The following is a 22,260-nucleotide window of genomic DNA, read 5'->3' on the forward strand; positions in this document are numbered from 1 at the left end:
CGTGCATCACCGGTTGTTTGGCTTACCCCAGTCAGGGCACCCTACCCAGATCTGACTCTAATTGCAACACTATCTCTTAGTTTACAGCTTAATACCACTCTTTTCTTCCAAGTTACAACTTCCCTCATTTCGCATTAACCTACCACAGTTCTGCCTCCAGGTATCTACAACTAGGCTGATTTTGTGGGTGGATCCTGTTTCTTCATCCCTATGACTCCAAGACACTTGCACATCCACCTTATTAGTTACGACTGCAGCAGTTCTGTCAACTTACACTAACTTCTACTCCCCAACAGTAAAGTCTTTTAAAACAAAGCTCAGGAGGATAATCAGACAAATTGACAGAGTTTTTCTGCCATTGTCATCGGCCATTCTAAACCCAGAATGGGTATTTCTTTACAACCCTGCATGGGTTCACCCAAGGAGGCTCATAGCGGGGAGTCACAGACTGACACCAGTGGAGGGCTCTGGGGAAAGCTGGTCCTGCTCTGAGCAGGGGAGACCAGCTAAAGGCTGCACAGCATTGGCCAAGCACCTCCAAGGACAGAGACTTCGTGAATTCTCGAGGCTCCAGACCACTTCCCTGCAATGAAGGAAGGCCACAGAGGAGGATGTCTCTGGCCATAGCTTGGCCCTCTTGTTCCATCATGTCACTCCCAGAGGAGCCCACCTCCATCACCTCTCCCCACTCCGTTAGGCAGTTGCAGATGGCAGTACAGTCTTCCTTCTGTCTTCCACTCTGGTCTGAGCAAACTTTACTCTCGGCCTTTCCTCCTGTCTCCTGAACCTCAGTTCCAACTATCCCAGGGACTCTGTGGAACCTTCTGGGCTACAGTAATGCCTGCTCTGGGCTGGTGACCCCACTATCTGTATGGGTCTCACCAGTGCTGGGTGGTGGAAGCCATCCCCACCATTGCACACTGACTACCACCAGCCATTGCCACCCACGGTGTGCTCAGCCTTCACTGCCAAAGGCACTGCCAGTGCTGAGTCAGGGGGTTCCTGGGGTCCCTCGGCCTTTCCTGCCAAGAAACCTGCTGTCTAGTCACCCATCCTGCCCTACCCCATTACATTCCATAGCAGTGCTGCAGCCCATGGGCAGGATTTGCCCCTGCCAGCCCTTAAGGCCATTCCTGCAGCTGGTGGAGACTCCTCTGAGGAACAGCCTGGCCCTCAGCCTGCTGACTGCTCCTAGACAGGCTGGAGCTGCTGCTGGTAAGAAGATACATGTGGTGTAAGCTTTCATATCCATTCCTGAGGAACGAGCTCCTAAGCAGCCACCAGATGGGCTTTGTATGGCCATTGGACACCCTTTAAGCCTTTAAGTCCAGCCAGCTGTCCACCAACCTTGTCCTCCAACCATCCAAACCATCTCAGTCCTATTTTGCAATAAGGATGTTACGGGAGAACACACAGAGGAGAGCACGCTGAAAACCTCCTCAAGTTCTATGTGGACGTTTCCTGTGCTCTCCTCTTCAAGCATCACCCATCCCAATGGATAAAGCAAACGGGTTGGTTGGGCATGATTTATCCTTGGCAAATCCATGCTAGCTGTTCCCAGTCACCTCCTGACCTTCATGTGCCTGGATGAGGCTTCCATCAGAATCTGCTCCACCACCTTCCCTCCAACAAAGGGAAGGGGACATTGGTCAGCCTCACCACAGCTCCTTTTCCTTATCCTTGATGCAAGCACTAAGAGCACTCAAAACGTACACTATGATTTCCTGAAGGATTCCAGGGGATTACCATGTGCACCCAGGCCTTGGGCCAACTGCTGTCGTAGGCTGGGGCAGTTCTCTGGGTGGATGTTCCTGTGTGCACACCCTTTGCTTCAGCCCTCTGGCACGTGTCCTCTTCAAACCACCAACATTCTGAGGAAAGTTACAAACTTTGAGGTACTTTCCTTCCTGCCAAACTCCCCTGAAGGCAGGAATTCATCACTGAGTCATGCTTTTCCTGAGCCAATCTCTTTGCTAGGCATTCAGGGCACTGCAGCTCTTCTTGTGTCCCCAGGCAACTTGTAAAGACATTCCAAAGGTGTTTCCATCCAACTCCTCTGTAGTCTTGATAAATCCTCTCAGTTATCTCTCTGACATCCATTCTCTTTTATTATAGAATGGAAACAGACTAGGGAGATGTGAACTTCTGGAAATGCAATGGTTAAATCTTATCAGAAATTGTTTTCCAGCTGTTTAATTTCCCTGGTTTTGAATAACAGTATAGTTACTATACCACATATCAGTTTGTTGGTCGTTAACTTTCACATTGAAGACATCCTTAGCGAAAGCTTTAGCGTCAACACCTCCTTCTCACCAATCGCTTTTCCCTGCTTTAATAACTGTTTTGAGTGAAAAGAAAACACACGTTAGTGCTACCTACTCACCTACCCAAAATTCCTTCAATAATCACCCACTGCTTTGTTCTTGCAAATCAATTTCCTCCAGCACTCACCCGCTGATCCATTCTCTTGTGAAACCTCCCCAACGCTTCACGCGGTTCCTCCACTTTGTTTCCTCGTCTCCGCTACCAACCCCTCTCCTGGCGCTGCCCAGAGGTGCAGGTGGAGGTGTCAGGAGCGGGGATGCCACGCTGGGGGTCCCGGGGACCCTCCCACCTCCCCTCAGGCTGAGCAAAGGGCTGCTCCCTCCGGTCCCCTCCTTGATTGAGGCCGTGTCCCGGTGAGCAGGGACACGCAGTCACAGGCAGAGCCGGCGTTGGAGGAGTCACGCTCCTCTGCTCGGTGGCTTTTAATTAAAAAAGAGTAATGACAACACTGATAAATTGGTGAACCACTCCTCCGTTGATCGATTCCAGCAGTATCTGAGCCTTGGCAGCCTCCCAGCAGCAGCCCAACGCTTGGCAGTTCCCAGGCAACCACAGCCTCGAGGTTTGCACATGACAACTTCTACAATATTGCCGTGTTTTCAATAAAAATTCTGCCGCACTGAGCTGTCAAATCAGCTAAAGTTAATAGCAAGTTAAATAGTATTAGGAGGGCCTATATTGACTGCTTTACTTCCGGACCTTCCCCAGTTCAAAAATTAGCATTTCTCTTCCATCAGCAACTGCGGGTTTTGCAGGCTGCTGCATTTAAACACCTCAGATTCCTTTGGGTCCATAAGGAAATTTATATCACGCTCTCCACAGAAAAAGACCCTGAGGCAGCATGCAATTACTTCGGTCACAGCGGCGCAGGAAGTGTGAGAAACTCTAAGCCAACCCAGCGAAGAAAGAGAGAAGCACTGAGCATCACTCCACAACTCAGTCTGGGGATGCACAGTGCTCCAAAATGGTCCAACTGCTACAGGGCCGCTGCCACTTCTTCGTGTCCGAGAGAGCAAGAAAAGAATCGACTGAAAAATCTCATCCATACATTCATGCTGGCCTAATGCAACCTAAAGCAAGGACATCAACTGACCAAACCTCGAAAATCCTAAGAAAAATGTGCAGAGCTGTCGTCAGCATCACTGATGAGCATCATTCAGCCTGGAGAAGAGAAGCTGCGGGGTGACCTCAGTGCAGCCTGCAGGACCTCAAGGGAGCCTGCAGACAGGAGGGGAGTCAGCTCTTGGAAAGGGGAGAGAACAGCAGGACGGGGGAATGGTTGGAAGGTGAGGGAGGGCAGATTTCAGCTGGCTGTCAGGGGGAAGTTGTTTGCTGTGAGAGTGGGGAGGTGCTGGAACAGCTGCCCAGAGAGGCTGTGGATCCCCGTCCATCCCTGGAGGTGTTCAAGGCCAGGTTGGATGGGGCCCTGGGCAGCCTGGGCTGCTGTGAGATGGGGAGGTTGGTGGCCCTGCATGGCACAGGGGGGTTGGAGCTTCGTGATCCTTGAGGTTCCATCCATCCTGCTGGTACCCACCGCATCGTCCCCATATCAGCACATGATCCTCAGCCCCATTCCAGCACCTCTCCCTCCCAGCCCCACATCAGCAGCTCGCCGTCAGCTCTGCACGTCGATTTTGTAAAGCAGTGGTACAAAAAAGCACAAATTGCTATCAATAAACCAGCACTGAGGAAGGGCCAATCAGCAGCAGGGAGGGCGATTTTGTTGGGTTAGCGGTTTAATTAACAGCCAGGCCTTTAACGATGCCAATGACCTGTGAAAGTCAGGACACATTTAGAGAATCAGTGCTCTACAGCAGAACTGCCAAAAGCAGCTGCAGAACTGCTTTACTAGAGCTTGTGTTTTCGGGAACAGCATGACATCCCCCAGGCTGAGAAGACTTCTTCGTGGTGGGAACTGCAGCGTTCCCAGGTCATGAGAGTGGAGGCAACGGCACGCTTTAGAAGCAGCATTCAGTATTGGTTCGTGGATTTCGTTTGCACGATTTGAGTTTCTCAGAATTGTGCTGGATGTGCCACCATCACGCGGTTCCTCAGCCCTCGACCAATAGAGCAACAATGGCAAATAACACCAAAGCCTTCAGTGGAGGAATGAGGCTGAGAGGCACCTGGGGTCAATCTAACAACAAAGGTATGAAAGGAAATAAGATGCTGCTAATAAAGGGTGCATCCGAACTAAGGCCAGATGTGTACTACAAGGTGTGACGTCTGCAGACAGTGAGATCCAACGAAGATGAATCCTGTTTTGTAAAACTCCCCGCACACATCCTCAGCAAAGGAGAGCAACTGCACACACACAAGGCTTGATAACGACCTACAGGTGAGACAGCAAATTAGAAATACATTTGCCAGCAATAATGGGTAAGAGGAGGCAAAGAAAGAAATGTAGAAAAACACCCTCTGTTAGATCTCAAAAAGGGGAAGAGATGTCACCCCCTCCAACTCCAGTTCTGCTCACCTTGAACACCAGCCCCAAAATCAATCTGTGCCACAACAAACAAGCGCAAATAGAGGGAAGAAACATCATTTCACCCGAGCTGCTGGTAAACCCCTGCAGCAATTCTGGGGAAAAGAACAAACTGCAGTGTGAGCTGCCAGCTCGGTCTGGGCAAGGCCAGCAACGAGGCAAGAGCTTATAGAGAGAAGATTTAGGTTAGATAATTGGAAAACATTTTGGGGCAGTGAGGCACCGCTGCCCAGAGCTGTGGGTGCCCCATCCTCAGAGGAGCCCGAGGCCATGGATGGGATGCTGGGCAGCCTGAGCTGGGGGGCACACAGCTCACAGCAGGGGTGGGGCGGGGGGGTTGGGGGTTGCCTTCCAACCAACCAATCTATGGCCCTATGACCTGTAAGGCCATAGACCTGTAAGGCCCTCCGTGATCTGTATGATTGCTTCCAACCCATCGTCCCATGGCTCTGTGACCCATAAGGTCCCTTCCACCCTAACTGCCCTACAGCTCTGTGAACCATAAGGTCACTTCTGCCTACTGTCCTATGGCTCTGTGATCTGTAAGATCACTTCCACTCCATCCACCCTACCGCTCTCTGACCCATAAGTTCACTTCCACCCCAACCATCTTACAGCTCTGTGATCCATAAGGGCACTTCCACCCCAACTGTTCTATGGCTCTGTGACCAATGAGGTCCCTTCCACCCCAACCATCCTATGCACAGCCCAGAATCCCTATTCCAGACTCACAAGGACAGACCCCATCGCAGGAGCACTGCGAGGGCCCCAGTGACCCCGCAGGACCGAGATGCTCCCTCCTGCAGCAGCAATCGTGTGGTCACTGCAGCAGCTGTGAGCACAGCAAAGCTTTCCTAGGGCATCAGTGCTAGGCTGGATTATCAACATGATACATAGGCTGGAACAGGATCTTCTAATTGCTACAGTTCTTGGATTTGGAGCCACCTTACAAAGGCACTGCACCCCCCAACGACAGCAGTAAATGCATTTAAAATGATGAATTTGTTTTAGGACACTTCAGTGTGAAGGAAAAAATACCAAAAGAATGAATGGAATGTAGAAACCTGCTCATACTTAATAGGTAACCTGAAGCGAGCCACAGAAGGAAAGGTTAGCAACACAAACACTGAACACAACAATTACTGTAATGGATCGATGCAGCAGTGCACAATTACAGAGATAAATGATTTATAGCTCTATTAGTAAAAGCATATTAATGTTCCTGCAGGTCCTTTTTTATGCAACATCTTATCTGGGGAGAAAAAACAAAGAATACACTGTGATGTAACTTGATCAGGAAAACAGAAATGAGAACATTTGCAGGCTGGGAAATTTGTGTCTACATGTGTTCATCTCAACCTGGCATGCAGACACCCAAAGGAAATCCCGGCCATCACCATACATGTGTACTGGTGTCTCTCACAATCACACATCCATAAACCAGCACAGCCATTAAGGTTGCTACAAAGCTGTAAGGAAAAGTAGTAGGGTTCCCTGCCCTCAGCTACCAGCAGCTACTGCCTGCTCCTCCATCCCAGCTTCCATTCACCATCTGAGCCCCACCAGCTCCATCGGGGCCCCAGGGGAACCTGCAGGGTCCTGCAGCGCTCAAGGGGAGCTCAGAGCATTCACTGACTGCATAGGTCCCATCCCAAAGCAATGGGAACTACAGTTCTTTCTTCTGAAGGCTGTGCTACCATTCAACAAGACCTGGACAGACAGGAGAGCTGGGCAGGGAGGAACCTGATGAGGTTTAACAAGAGCAAGCGTAGAGTCTTGCACCTGGGGATGGATAACTGCAGGCATCAGCGCAGGCTGGGGCAGGAGCTGCTGGAGAGGAGCTCTGCAGAGAAGGACCTGCGGGTCCTGGTGGGCAACGGTTGGCCATGAGCCAGCGGTGTGCCCTGGTGGCCAAGAAGGCCAATGGGATCCTGGGGTGCATTAAAAGAGGACAAGGGAGGTGATCCCCCGCTCTGCTCTGCCCCGGTGAGGCCACATTTAGAATAATGGGCTCCCCAGTTCCAAAAGGAGGGGGATCTCCTGGAAGGAGTCCAGCGGAGGGCCACAAAGAGGATGAAGGGCCTGGAGCATCTCGTGCTGAGGAAAGGCTGAGAGACCTGGGGCTGTTCAGCCTGGGGAAAAGGAGGTTGAGAGGGGATCATGGAGGATGATGTTCCTAAATCTCTAAAGAGAGGTGGAGGCACACGGATGAGGCCAGGCTCCTCTCGGTGGTGTGCAGCCGTAGGACAAGGAGCAACGGCCTCACACTGGAACATAGGAAGTTCTGTACTAAGATGCAGAAGAGCTGCTTTCCGTCAGGGTGACAGAGCAGTGGCACAGGCTGCACACAGAGGTGGTGGAGTCTCCTTCTGTGGGGATATTCAAGGCCCATCTGGACACCCACCATTGTGACCTATTGTAGGGAACTGCTTTAGCAGAGGTTGGGCTCAATGATCTCTTGAAGTCCCTTCCAACCCTTGTGGTTCTGTGATTCTGTGACTCTGTGATTCCAGTGGGAGGTGACCCTGCCTATAGCACAAGGGTTGGAACTCGATTATCTTAAATGTCCTTTCAACCTGAATCCTTCTATGATTCTACAATTCACTCTTCGTTGAGCACAACTGTGAGCCAGCAACAGGGACTGCAAAGCACTCTCCCACCTGTGCTTACCCCCACTCCTCAGGACTCCAAACCTCCCTAACTCACAGCCCCAGGTGCTGGAACCAGGGGGTGGGCAGTGCAGGGGGCACAGCTGAGCCGCCCCCCATCCATCACAGGCTCAGCAGCCCACAACCCCTCCTCACGTCCACAGGGCATCCCTCCCTCCCCAGTAGCCAATGGGCTCAGCTCCAGTTCAGTGGAAGACAACATCTCCATTTGTCAGCCAGAGAAGGGAGCGCTGCTCCAGAGCCCCTTGCTGTCCCTGGGACTGACAGCACTCAGCACCACATCTTCACAGACCGCCCTTCTGCTGGGCTTCCCTATAAGGAAACCAGCAACAAGAGGCAAGGTGGTGATGTCAGGAGGTCCCATCAGTGGCAGAGAATGGGTGCAGGACGAGCTTTGGAATTTTATCTACGGATATATATGAGATAATTGGGAAAGAAATACAAACCAGAAACCAGGTTTCTGCGTCAGAAGGTGCTGCACACAAGGAGCGTGGATGCAGAACGCTTCCAGGCAGGAGCTCAGCTGCCTGCAGCTCAAAGGCAAAGAGAATGCGAGATAGATGCACTGCAAATCTCTGCTGTGTTATTTCCTTTGTAACTGCACTGCTGACTTTGTAATCTCGGATTTACCTTTTTCTTCTCCTGGCATAAACCTCATGTTCTCGCTCTGAGCTTGCTTACCATGTAAAGTGGATTTGGGTGAATAAAACCCACGGCGCTCCCTCCCAGATGAGGAATCCTCATAAACCACGTTGAGAACAAATCCCCCGCGGTGCAGAGACTGCAGGTCCCAGGAATGGGGAACGATGGATGTGGCACGGAGCTCCACGGTGCAGGAGGTGCTCTGGGGAGCTGGGACTGCCAAGATACCCACATCTCGTGCCCTGGGCACCACCCCATGGCCACAGCAACTGAGTGGGCTGGATCGGTGCTGGGTTTGCCCAGAGCTGTGGTGCTCCATCCCAATGGGGGTCATTGAACACCCCAGGGATGGGGACTCCCCACTGCTCTGTGCAGTGCTGACCGCTCTTTGGAGCACAGATTGTTCCCGAGCTCCAGCCTCACCCTCCCCATTGCACCCTGAGCCCATCCCCCCTCATCCTCTCTCTGCTCCCTGGGATCCCCAGCTGAACCCTCTCACCACAACCTCCTTTCAGGAGCTGTAGGAGTCATGAGATCCTCCTGAGGCCCCTGACAAAAAGGAGATGATGGAGAAGTTCTAGAAAGAAAATGTGTGACACAATGTGGAGAAAGAGACGGAAGCAAAGCCAGAAGCCCTCCCCAGAATGAGCTCCTGGGGGAGATGCTGTGAATCCAAGTTGGAACGTTACGGATCTGTGGTTATCACCCCCTGCCCCGCTCTGCCCACTGCCATCACATCCACTGTGCTGCACGGGGCGGTTTGGAGCCGGGGGGGCTGGCAGCAACACGGGGTGCTGGGTTGGGGGCCAGGCTGTGGGTAGCTGCAAAAGTGCCATCTGAGAGTGAGCAGTGTGCCCCTGGGAGATGGGAGTGGGGCAGGGGACTGTCCATGGGCAGCAGACCCACAGCTCTGCGCTCACTCCACACGTATGGCTCAGATGAACCCAGAAGGAATCCACGAGCAGAGGCGCAGCTGCCAACAGCAAAGGAGAACCCCGAGTGGGAAAGTGCAGCAGGAAAGTTTTCAGAGGTGCTTTAAAAAGTCAGGGCTGCTCCTGAGGTCCCGCAGGCGCTGTGCCAACACCAGGGCAGGGGTGGGAGTGGGGCAGGAGCAGTGACTGTGTCCTCAGGGCTGCACCTCCCAGGCCACATCTGTACCAGGCACCCTCAGCACATCGGCGCTGGCACCCTCAACACTCTGGTGTCCACCTGGCACTGCAGGCAGAGCACAGCAGTGTGGGGCAGCAGGGAACCACTGTCGGGTGGATCCACAGAGACCCATCCATTCAGAATGAAGCTGATCTCCGAATTTTCCATCAACCCAGATTTTAATGAAAATAATCTCCCCTGGAGATAGCTGTAATATGAAGTTCCAGTGCTGCTGCTCGTACTGTATCCAACGCTTTCTTACCAGTAACTGTGAATTATGGCTCAATTACATTCCCCTTGCCCTCTAAGCACAGGCAGGAGGAGGAGGGCTGCCCTCAAGTCTTCTTTCCAAAAAACCTTCAGGCTGATGGTACAAACACGTGCAGCTCCCCAGCTCCTCACCTGGTCCAGGCAGGGCACTCAGCACAGGACACTCCGCGAGCACCTGGAGTGTGAGCAAACATTTGCTCCCAGCACAGAGCTACAACTGAGCCTTCCAGAAGACCACAGAAATGCATGGTCTGACAGCCCAGCACAAAACTGCTGCATCCTTTATATCTTTCATTAAACCTGCTGCATCCTTTATGCCTTTGCTTGGACATGCTGCATCCTTTATGCCCTTGCTTATTCTAAGTTTTCATACACTCGTTACATCTGGGAAAGATCTCCGAGATCCCTCAGTTCAATCCCAACCCACCCCACTGTGCCCACTGCCCACGTCCCCAAGTGCCACATCCCTGTGGTCATTGAACACCCCCAGGGATGGGGGCTCCCCACTGCCCTGGGCAGCTGTGCAGTGCTGACCGCTCTTTGGAGAAGAAATTATTCCCAATATCCAACCACATTTTCCCCCATCCATTCCACCAGAAGCTCTGCATATCCCTCAGCTCCCTCAAAGAGCCACTGGAAAGCAGAAAGCAGAGGCACAACAAAAAATGCAAACACAATTCCAGAGCGTGGGCACAGGAACACACAGCATAAACCCAAGGGCCGCCCTCCAGGTGCTCTCTGCTTCCTGTCAAGTCACAGTGATGCCCCGTTTGCTATCACACAATGCTGGCCCAGCAGGAATCGGCAGGAGCATCGCTGTCTCAGGATTTTGAAGACCCCGAAGGGAACCTGATGGAAAGGAATGACATTGGGTTCACATTTATGTGTTAAATGCACTTATTGCTGTGCCCAGTGGGAAGTCAGAGTAAAACAACAGACCAAGCATGTTAATAACACAAATTAGAGCTCGGATGCAGAGGTGTCAGGGTGAAACTTTTTTCTGCCTCCACCACGAAGCACCTCTGGCAGTGCTGCATCTGCAGATTGCACACCAGGTGGGAGGAGGTGGGAGTCAGTTCTGCTCCTTCTTCCCCATTGAGCAGTGCACAAAGGAATGGTTGGGCCATTGGAGAGTGCTGGAGATTGTCTGCATGGCTTTATGCACCCAAAGCACACGTTGCCAGAAATCTGGAGGTAAACGATGGGATCTGACACCCCATCCCTGCAGGCATCCAAGGCCAGGCTGGATGTGGCTCTGGGCAGCCTGGGCTGCTGGTTGGCGACCTGCACACAGCAGGGGGTTGGGACTGGATGAGCACTGTGGGCCTTTGCAACCAAGGCCATGCTATGGTTCTATGACTCTATGATTCTATGATAATTCCGTGCATCTCATTAAGCAATTATCATGTAAAATATACATTCCTTTTTTTTTTTTTTTTTAATTTTATCCTAATATTTAGAAAGGAGTGAGAGGCATTTTTCATACTTAACAGAGGATGAGCGGCTTTTCTTACTTATGATTCAAATTGAAGTGGGCTTTAAATTGGCACTAAAATATGTTCATTTATCACCTCAAAATAGTTCTTAGTAGTAACAAATTAAACACAAGTGCCCTACGCTCCCAATACCGGATACATTGGAAATGTGTAAGCAACCCCAAATCCCCCAAATTTACAAAGAATATGCAGAAAAAGAGACTTTAATCCATTCCCTGGGAGGGGTCCTTAAGGATCACTCTGTTCCAACCCCCTGCTGTGGGTTGGGTGCCCCCCAGCTCAGCCTGCCCAGACCCCAACCATGGCCTCAGGCACCTCCAGGGATGGGGCAGCCACAGCTCTGGGCAGAAGACGCCAACAGAATGTGTTTGTGTTTATGTCAGGAAAATAAACATCAGAAAAAAACAGCTACAAAGAGACGTTAAGCTGTGCCACGTTTGGTGCAGGGCTCAGCAGAGTGCAGTGAGCAGAGCACGGGGCTGCACGCTGAATAAGAACGATGAAAAAAAAGCCCAACAGCTGTCTCATTCATTGAGCACGATTAATCTGATCTGAAAGAAGCTGGGTTCCTATGGAAAAACAACGTGCAGCTTGTAATCAAAAAGCATCTCAAAGCATGTGCATAAGTGGTTTGATTCTCCCATGAAAGGGTTGGAAATCCAATACAACTATTGACATGCAGAGATCTTTACAACAGCAGAAAGCAGATGCTCTGGCCAAGGATCAAAGCTTTGAGCGCTGGTTTAGGCCATCCAGGTCATTTCCTGACCTCCAAATCTCCCTTTGCAACATGAATGTTCTGCTGATTTAGTCCTTCACTTCTCTGCACTGCTTATGTGGATGAGACAGAGCACAGAAACAGGAACTTTTAGGAGCTGTGTGGCGTTGGAAGAGGAACGAGGGTGTGGGGCAGAAACAGGCAGCTGGGGTTGGCATGGTGTCACCGCATGGCCAGACACCAGCATGGAGGAACCACATGGCTGGGGTTGGGTTGGTGGCACCTCATGGTTGGGGCTGCTGTGGTGGCACCACGTGGTTGGGGTTGGGTTGGCAACACCACATGGTTGAAGTTGGGGTGACACTGTGTGGTTGGGGTTGAGCTGGTGGCATCATGTTTATGGGGTTGGGTTGGTGGCACTGTGTGGTTGGGATTGGGTTGGCAACACCACGCGGTTGGGGTTGGGTTGGTGGCACCGTCTGGTTGGGTTGGCATCACCACATGGTTGAGGTTGGCTTGGTGATGCTGTATGGTTGGAGTTGGGTTGGCAACGTCACGTGGTTGGGGTTGGGTTGGTGGCACCACGTAGTTGGATTGGGTTGGCAACACCATATGCTTGGGGTTGGGTTGGCGGCACTGTTTGGTTGGGGTTGCTTGGTGGCACCATGTGGTTGGGGCTGATGTGGTGGCACTATGTGGTTGGGGTTGGGTTGGTGGCACCGTGTGGTTGGGGTTGGGTTGGTGATGCTGAGTGGTTGAGGTGGGTTGGTGGCACTGTGGGTTTGGGGGTTGGATTGGTGACGCTGTGTGGTTGAAGTTGGGTTGGTGACGCTGTGTGGTTGGGGTTGGGGTGGTGACACTGTGTGGTTGGGGTTGAGTTGGTGGCACTGTGGGTTTGGGGTTGGGTTGGTGACGCTGTGTGGTTGAGGTTGGGTTGGTGACGCTGTGTGGTTGGGGTTGGGGTAGTGACACTGTGTGGTTGGGGTTGAGTTGGTGGCACTGTGGGTTTGGGGTTGGGTTGGTGATGCTGTGTGGTTGAGGTTGGGTTGGTGACGCTGTGTGGGTTGAGGTTGGGTTGGTGACGCTGTGTGGTTGGGGTTGGGTTGGTGACGCTGTGTGGTTGGGGTTGGGTTGGTGACGCTGTGTGGTTGGGGTTGGGTTGATGACGCTGTGTGGTTGGGGTTGGGTTGGTGACGCTGTGTGGTTTGGCTTGGGTTGATGACGCTGTGTGGTTGGGGTTGGGTTGGTGACGCTGTATGGTTGGGATTGGGTTGATGACGCTGTGTGGTTGGGGTTGGGTTGGTGACGCTGTGTGGTTGGGGTTGGGGTGGTGACGCTGTATGGTTGGGGTTGAGTTGGTGACGCTGTGTGGTTGGGGTTGGGTTGATGACGCTGTGTGGTTGGGGTTGGGTTGATGACGCTGTATGGTTGGGATTGGGTTGATGACGCTGTGTGGTTGGGGTTGGGTTGGTGACGCTGTGTGGTTGGGGTTGGGTTGATGACGCTGTATGGTTGGGGTTGGGTTGGTGACGCTGTGTGGTTGGGGTTGGGGTGGTGACACTGTGTGGTTGGGGTTGGGTTGGTGACACTGTGTGGTTGGGGTTGGGTTGGTGACGCTGTGTGGTTGGGGTTGGGTTGGTGACGCTGTGTGGTTGGGGTTGGGTTGGTGACGCTGTGTGGTTGGGGTTGGGTTGATGACGCTGTATGGTTGGGGTTGGGTTGGTGACGCTGTGTGGTTGGGGTTGGGGTGGTGACACTGTGTGGTTGGGGTTGAGTTGGTGGCACTGCATGGTTGGGACTGGTGTGGTGGCACCATGTGGTTGGGTTGGTGGCACTGTGGGTTTAGGGTTGGGTTTGAGGACCAGTGGCCACGCTCTCACCCAGGCCATTCACTGCCTTCCCAGTGAGGGAAACCACAGTAAGGGCTCCTGCGAGGCCTCAGGACACACAGGACCAACCCTCAGTCCTTTCAGGATGGGATTTGTCCCTCTCAGGTCACAAAAGGCCTTTCCATTCCTTTGGTTAAGAACGACCGGGGAGAAGCTACAGCACTCGAACCTGATTTTGTACTTTTTATCCCCACTTTGTGACAGCAAGCGAAGATCAAAATAGAGCACCGTGTGGGTGGGTGTAGATTTAAATAGCAAATGAGCACCCGGCCGGTGTCATCCGTCCGCCACAGAACCCCGCAGTGCCATGCCCCGAGCACAGCTGGCACATCCCAGCCCCACACACAACTCACAGCCTGCAGGATGCTCCCATCTCCCCACGGTTATGGGGACAACATAGAACCACAGAACCACAGAACAGCCAGGGTTGGAAGGGACCTCAAGGGTCACGAAGCTCCAACCCCCCTGTGCCACGCAGGGCCACCAACCTCCCCATCTCACAGCAGCCCAGGCTGCCCAGGGCCCCATCCAACCCGGCCTTGAACACCTCCAGGGATGGACGGGGATCCACAGCCTCTCTGGGCAGCTGTTCCAGCACCTCCCCACTCTCACAGCAAACAACTTCCCCCTGACACCCAACTGAAATCTGCTCTCCCTCACCTTCCAACCATTCCCCTGTCCTGCTGTTATCTCCCCTTTCCAAGAGCTGACTCCCCTCCTGTCTGCAGGCTCCCTTGAGGTCCTGCAGGCTGCACTGAGGTCACCCCGCAGCTTCTCTTCTCCATGCTGAACAGCCCAGCTCCCTCAGCCTGGCTTTGCAGGGAGGTGCTGCAGCCCCTGCTCATCTTTGTGGCTCCTCTGGACCCTCTCCAACAGCTCCCTGTCTTTCCTGTACTGGGACCCCCAGCCTTGGACGCAGTGCTGCAGATGGGGCCTCACAAGAGCAGAGCAGAGGGGGACGATCACCTCCCTGTCCCTGCTGCCACCCCACTGCTGATGGAGCCCAGGAACACCATTGTAACCCTACAGGCACCCTTCGGTCTGGTTTTCAGATGGATTAAAAGCGGAAGGAAAGAGAGCCAGCAGCACTCACGGAGAAGAAAAGCCCTCAGAGATCTCAGGACGGAGCCTCAATCACCGAACGCCGCCGCTCCTCCTGAATTTTCTGAGCTTTTTGATGAGCTCCAGCGCTGAGAGTTGGCTGCTTCCTGAGCACCACTCGTCTGCAGGAGCCTCTTATCTCTGGGTATACATTTTTTATGTGCTATGCTGAGCTGTGATCCCGCAGAACAAGCGTTCCCTGTTTCCAGCGCAATGGAAATGCAGAGCCGGTGCCTCACTGCTCCGTGTGACAGCCGTGGGGCTGCAGGGACCATCGCTGCCCTATGGGACAAACCAGGTTTGGGCAGTGCCCTCCAGAAGCACTTTGTGTTTCCCAAGGATTGATTCTGCCTACAGAGCGTGGGGCTCACACCCAAAGCACGACCTGGGCAATCTGTTTTCACTTGTGTTTTAGTGATGCGGAGCAGCCAGTCACATGTTTGTGTCTCCTTCAAAAATAGATTATAAGCTCATAAATCTTGTAGGTGTTTGGGATAATTTCATCCTGGTTCCCCACCGCCCCATCCCACAGCCAAAAGCAGCTGTGCCTGGAGGAGCAGCTGGACAAATTGGGATCAGCAGGCAGGGAGAACCCACCGATGGGAATGGATCTGCAGAGCCCTCCTCATCCCCTCCTCCTCGCTGTGCCCGTGCTGCTGTGTGCCAGCAGCTCAGAGCCTGCTCCAGGAGCTCCTCCTCCCGCTTTGATCCCACTGCAGCCGCTGTATCCTGATGCTGAGGAGCCCTCGGTCCCCTGCATGGGTTTGTAGGTGGGCAGACCAGCCCAACACTGGGGATGTCCCAGAGCACAGAGCTGACCGGGGGAGCAGGGACTCCTCACCCCCCACCACCAGCACCCAGCACCCCCCCCAGAGCAACACAGCCTTGGGAGTCGTCCAACACACACACACAGACACACACCAGCAGGTTTTCACTACCATTTTCTCTGTTGGATTTTCTGCTCACTACGTGCACAAAGGATGGTTTCATTCATCCTTTTCATCCCAATTTCTGCTATGAGCTCAGCGGTTCTGCCCTCCTTGGAGGAGTCTGTGTGATAGGACAAGGGGAAAGGAGGGGCAAGGGGGAAAGAGGGGAGGTTGAGACTGGACATAAGGGGCAAGGTCTTCCCCCACAACTGAGACAGGGGAGGTTTGGGTTGGATGTGAGGAGGAAGTTTTTCCCCCAGAGGGTGGTGAGGCACTGGAACAGGTTGCCCAAGGAGGCTGTGGATGCTCATCCCATCCCTGCAGGCATTCGAGGCCAGGCTGGATGTGGCTCTGGGCAGCCTGGGCTGCTGGTTGGTGACCTGCACACAGCAGGGGGTTGGAACTGATGATCATTGTGGTCCTTTTCAACCCAGGCCACTCTATGAGTCTACGATTCATGCTGAGGCTGGTGAGGCACTGCTCAGTTGCACAGAGAGGTGGTGCTGCCCATCCCTGCAGACACCCACACTCAGGGATGGGGCTCTGAGCACTGATGGAGTTGTAGGGGTCCCTCCTCACATGGGATCAGACAGCATTTGAAGGTCCCTTCCAACCCAAACCATTCCATGACTGTGATTCTAAGGCACTCACACCAGCACCAGGGTGCTCAGCACGTGGCACCCACAGCTGGCTGCATCAGCCCTCATAGCCAAGGCCTGTGATGTGCAGTCACCATGGCACACAGCAGTGTCACTCCCTGTCTCTGATGTGCCCGTAGGTATTTCCTACAGTCCCCACCACTTCTCTTTGTCTTTTAGGAAGCAGAGCATCAGACAGCGTACTCTACAAAAAGGGCCTTTTACTCGCAGACAACACAACTCCTTGCAAACAACCTGATCAGACCCAAGGTCCCTCATCACACAGCCCCCCTGCAGCATCCAGACCCCAGCAACAAAGGCGCACGCAGACCCCCAGCCCACCCTGCAGGATGGCACCAAAGTTCCCCGTGGGCACGGGCATCACTGCATGGCCCCATGCTGCCAGTGGGCAGTGGGAGGCTCAGCTGGGTGGTGGGGGGCTCTGTTGGGTGGTAGGGGGCTCAGTTGCAAAGTGGGAGGCTCATTTGGGATGTGGTTGCTCAGCGGGTGGTGGTGGTTCAGTGAGGTTTTGAGCAGCTCAGCGGGGTGGTGGTGGCTCATTGGGGGGGTGTGGGCTCAGTGGGAGGCTCAGTTGGGATGTGGTTGCTCAGCAGGGTGGTGGTGGCTCAGAGGAGTGGTAGGGGGGCTCAGAGAGGTGGTGATGAAGAGATGGGGGATGCTCAGTGGAGTGTTGGGGGCTCAGCTGGGCAGTGGGAGGCTCAGCTGGGGGGCAGATGGCTCAATTGGGTGGTGGGGGCTCAGATGGGCGGTGGGGGTTCAGTTGGGAGGTGGATGGCTCAGACAGGTGGTGGGCAGCTCAGTTGGGATGCGGTGGCTCAGCAGGGTGGTGGGCAGCTCCATTGGTTATTGGGGGCTCAGTTGGGTGGAGGATGGCTTATCTGGAGGCAGATGGCTCAGTCAGATGGTGGGAGGCTCAGCTGAGTGGTGGGGGCTCAGAGGGGTGGTGGGGGCTCAGAGGGGTGGTGGGAGCCCAGTCGGGAGCCCAGTGGCATCTGTTGGCCACAGCTCAGAGCCACCGCATCCCAACCTCACCCTGCTGCAGACACAGCTGGTGCCGTCTGCATCCCACAGTCGCTTACATGTGCTTGTGCTACACTGAATTCACACCAAACCCCACAAAAATGGCCCAACACGACCCCTCTCCTCAGCCTTCCTTCTCACCTTCAGCCCCAGCTGGGCAGGAGTTCCAGGAAAGTTTGCCTCTCTGTCTTTTATAATAGGAAAATTTATTCCTTGGTTTCCCTTGGCTTAGCAGAAGAATCAATGTTCTGTGCGCTGTTTTTCAAGCTCTTTCCTCATTTGCATTAAGGCGATAACAAGGCAGAAAATATTATCCTGAACCATCCAGATTGAGAAGAGGGACCACAGAACTGAAGCCACAGAGGAGGACGAGCGGCTCCATCCCTCAGCACAGGGACACCCCAGGCCCCCCGCAGCCTCACGCAGGGCAGGACCCCCCTCCCCCAGCACAGACCCCGGCGCAGGAAGGATGCATCACTGCAGGACGTCCTTCCACAGGATGCAGGCAATCCGGCACCTCTGGGGCTTCCCCAGCTGCCACTCAGCCCATGGGCCACGCTGCAGCACGAGCTCCTGCACTAATTGCCCTTCTACCTGCTGTCAGGCCACAGGTGTGAGCTGCCCCAGCTCCACTCAGCCCTGGGGGGGTCTCAGCAGGGAGCCCACCCCCACAGCAGCTTCTGGGCAATACCTCAGCACTCCGTGATGCAGAGCGAGGAAATGCTTTGCGAAAAGCTTGCGGGAAGAGAATGGAACGGGGACAGGAAATGTAGGGTGCTGCGAAAACACCCAGCTGAGCAGCAAGCCTTGCAGGCCAGAGGAGCTCTCTGCAGCACACACAGCTGCAGGCACTGCATGGCTCCTCACCGCAGTCCCAGACGCTGCACCATGCAGGAGCAGCTCTGAGCACCGCCCTCTGTCACCCCCTCCACCCCAACCCCTGAGGGCCGTCCGTGCCCACAGCCCCCCACCTCTGCCCTTCACAAAGGCGTCCTTCACAGCCTCCCGTGATCAGCAACCAGAGGGGTTTGCTGCTTGGTTGTGAAGCTGGGGAATGCCTCGGTTCCTTCTGCAATGCATGAAGAGGGCTCTCCTTTTGGTGAGCCGTGCAGCCTCTCCATCCCAGTGCAGCCCCTCTGCTTTCAGTCCTGCACCCCCCTGCCACATCCCCACCTGCTCTCTGCAGCTGTGTCTGCAGTTGGATACCGCCTTGCAGTGCTCTGTCCCTCCACCCCTCCTGTCCCTCCTGTCCCCCAGGGGCCACTCTCCAGCTCCTGCTTCACTTCTCATCCCACACTGCGCACCACTGCAGGCTGCTCAGAGTGTTTAACCCGAAGCGCTGACCTGCCATTAGGACGCAAACAGCCGATTGCCTGAAAAGTGTGCCCTCCCCGACACAAGGTCACCGCCCGCGGTGGAGATGCGCTCCTAACAATGGAGCCCACTAACGGTGAATTCAAAAGCTTTCAGCTGCACAAAGGAAATATGGAGAGTTGCAAAGGAACCTAAAAGAGCCTTGGAGACAATCCCAGGAGAGCCGGGAAGCTCGACTTGCAAACTCGAGGGCCGGTCCCGCTGCCACGTTGGAGCTGAGATGCCAGCATCCGTGCTCCCATCCGCAGCCCCGCTCCACATCCCCACCGCACAGAGCGATGTCCTCAGCATCACAGCTCCCCAGAGGCTCCGGCTCTTCCGGCTCCCAAAACACAGTCCTGAAATGTTTCATCAGCTCTTGGAGAGGCATCGACAGGGAAGTGAGATATGGGATGGGAAAGCCCACTTCATGCATGCCAAGATGCTCTGCTTTGCATGGCACAGCCCACTGCCCCCACAGCTCGGGGACCTGGGTCTGGGACAGCCACGCTGCCTCCCCTCACCCCGGGACCAGCCCTGGATGCAGCACAGGATTGCAGGGAGCGAGGGGTGGGAGTATGGCACAGCACCAGGCTGACCCCAGCACCACACCGACTTCGACATCAGGCTGACCCCAGCACTGACCCCAGCACCACACCGACCTCAGTATCACACCAGCCCCATCACCAGGCTGACCTCAGCACCCAGCACACTCCCCAACAGACCAAGCAGGAGTGGGGTGCAGACAGTGCCCAGGGAACAGGGAGGCAGAGAGATGGACACCACTGCAAGCTCCTTATGGCTGACCCCCCAGACCCCGTACCACGCTGCGTCACACAGCAGGGCTCAGCAGGATGGGGACCGGGTGCTCCACGCCTCAGTTTGTGGACAGGGGAACGGGGCCGAGGGAGGAGGAGCCGGTGTGGCGGGGTGGCACGGGGAGCTGAAAGCCGGTCCCTGAGGGCACTGCTCCGGGCTGCAGAGAGGAGCAGCGCAGCACCCATCCGATCAAAGGCAGCGCAGCCCCTCCTGCCCCCGCCAGGCGAGCTGCTGCCCCGGCACTGCGCCCTCATTCGATCCACGGTGACTGCAATCCTCCTGCCCTGACCACGGCTGCCCCCGAGCACCCGCTTCTCCCCGTACCCCCAGCACCACCCGCTCTGTCTCAGCTCCCCATGGCGCACAGCTCGATGCCCGGTGCCACCTCAGCTCCCGTCCGGTGACACGCGCCCACTCCTGCCGCACTGCCGTCCCCGCACCGGGGCACCCCGCACCATCCATCACCATCCCCAGCGCCGCAACACCGCAGCATCCGCCCGGTACCCGCGGCACAGCCGGCGTCGGAGCTGTGCCCCCTCCCCCCCCAGCCCCGTGCCCCCTTCCCGGGCAGCTGGCGATGCGCTGCCGGCCCGGAGCGCAGCGGGGAAAGGGTCCGCCGCAGCCGTGTGCGTCCCTGCGCGGCTCCGCGAGCAGCGGGAGCGGGGAGGTGGAGAGCGGGGGAACGCAGCAGCACCGGGAGCGCAGCAGCACCGAAAGCCGTCCTGCCGACCCCGTACACGGCCGGCCCCGGCGCGGCACAGCGAAGTTTGCCGGGCAGTGTCGGAGAGGGGGTCGGGGACGGGTGTGGTGCGCGGCGGTGCGGGGTCAGGCGCAGTGCGGTGCGGGGCCGGGAGCGGTGCGGTGCGGTGCGGGTCGTGGCCGGGCGCGCACTCACCGTCTGCTGGAGGTCGGGGATGCCGATGCGGACGACGATGGCGCCGGGCGCGGGCTCCTCCATGCGCGCCGGGGCCGCCAGCTTGGGGGAGCGGGGCCCGGCGGGGCCGCGGATCGGGTCCAGGCGCGTCTCCTCCCGCAGGCCGGAGCCCGGCTCCCCGGCGGAGACGCGGGGCTGTCGCTCCGGTGGCGGCGGCGGCTCTGCTGGCGGCGACTCCGGGCTCTCATGTTTGCTGCCGGCGGGGCTCAGAGGCATGCTCCGTGCGGCGCGGCGGGGCGGCCGGCACCGGCACCGGCACCGGGGGCCGCGCTCACAGCCCCCCCGGGGGCCCTGCGGGAGACAGGCGGTGAGCGGGGACCGCGCCGTGCATCCCCGGTGGGACCCCCTCTTCTCCCCCCCTAGCATACAATCATCCCTCATGCAGAGACCCCAACCCTCCCCCCCCGCTATACAAAGGGATTCTCATCTCGGGTCTCTCCGTGGGGAACCCGACCCCACAAAGCAGGAATCGTTGTGGGGACACCCCCATACCCCGTGGCAGGGATCTCACAAGGACACCCCCAATGGGGATCTTCATGCCCAGGGTCTTGCGCAGGACCGTCCCCATCCCACAGGGGAATCCCCACCCCAAGGACGTTCTGGGGATGCCCCACCTCACTGGGAACCCCGTCCCTGGAGGTGTTCGAGGCCGGGTTGGATGGGGCCATGGGCAGCCTGGGCTGCTCTGAAATGTGGAGGTTGGTGGCCCTGCGTGTGGTGGGGGGTTGGAGCTTCGTGATCCTTGAGACCCCTTCCAACCCTGGCCATTCTGTCATTCTGTGATTCTGTGACCCCCACTGATGGCCCCCTCCCAGCAAGGGGCCAACCTCCACCCCCCACCCTGTGTAGGTGCCAGAATGAGCATCAATCCCAAGGCAGTGACTCGCACTCAGAAAAGACCCCTCCTCATCCCAGCAGAGGGAGCGGGCTGCCCCACCACAGACACAGGGACACCCAGAGCCCTGCTCACCCCAAGGGGCGCAGAGCACAGCGCATGAACCAGACCCAGAGCATTGGGGCTGGGCACAGTGCTGGGGGCAGAGCGCACATCCCAGGCTCTGCTCCTGCACCCATCAGCTTCCTTCTCTCCATGCCATCACCCATGTGTGCTCCTTCCCATCCCCACACCACCACCCGTGCCCCACAGCTTCTGCCCCATCTGCAACGTCGGTCTTCCATCTCCACCCCCATACCATCACTCCCGGAGTGCCTGCCTGGCCCCCTTGAAGGGGATCCCAATGAAGGAGGCTGGACACCAGCAGAATAAGCAGGGCTCAGCACTTTGCCTTGTGTTAAAAAACAGCCTCAGTTCCTGCCCCACAAACTGTTCCTCCTGTGGGTGCCCAAGCGCTGCTCACTGCGAGCTCCCTGAGGCTGTCAGTGCTGGGACGTGGCCACGCACACCAACCAACACACACCCAAATTTGGACAACGGTGCACAGCAGCACCCAGCTTTGGGGACAGACAGATCTGCCCCAGTGGGAGCTGCCACCTCCAGGCTCTGCTGGCAGCACAGCTGCCGCCAGCTCCCGCACGTGGAGCACAGATGCAAGCAGCCACACCATGGGCTGCTATTTCTGCCCGTCCTCCTGACAGGGAGAGCTCCTGGCAGCCAGGTCCTCACTTCAGGGCAGGAATGGGGGCTGCCCTGCCAACAGCAGATGGATGAGGGCTGAGCTCTGCAGGACTGTGCATGGGGCTGTGTCCGGTCCGTGGCTGGCTGGGATTCAAGGTTTAATCTAGTTCACAATCCTCAAACAGAAATAGCCCCCAAACCACTGAGAGCTGAGAGATTTACGGTA

General features: G+C 55.9%; 1 protein-coding gene across 9 annotated transcripts in view; it reads right to left on the reverse strand.

Annotated features, from left to right (window-relative positions):
* SHANK3 (SH3 and multiple ankyrin repeat domains 3) overlaps positions 1–22,260 on the reverse strand; it is a 306,860-nt gene that overhangs the window by 265,229 nt on the left and 19,371 nt on the right. For all 9 annotated transcript variants that reach the window (XM_085233682.1, XM_085233821.1, XM_085233499.1 and 6 more), the window contains exon 3: positions 20,420–20,749. In XM_085233682.1, coding sequence (XP_085089808.1) covers positions 20,420–20,674 — 255 coding nt within the window. In that variant the 5' untranslated portion in view covers positions 20,675–20,749. The remainder of the gene's footprint in view (positions 1–20,419; positions 20,750–22,260) is intronic.

The sequence above is a fragment of the Meleagris gallopavo genome, chromosome 1, assembly GCF_905368555.1.
Source record: "Meleagris gallopavo chromosome 1, MGAL_WU_HG_1.1, whole genome shotgun sequence".
NCBI classification, from domain to species: Eukaryota; Metazoa; Chordata; class Aves; order Galliformes; family Phasianidae; genus Meleagris; species Meleagris gallopavo.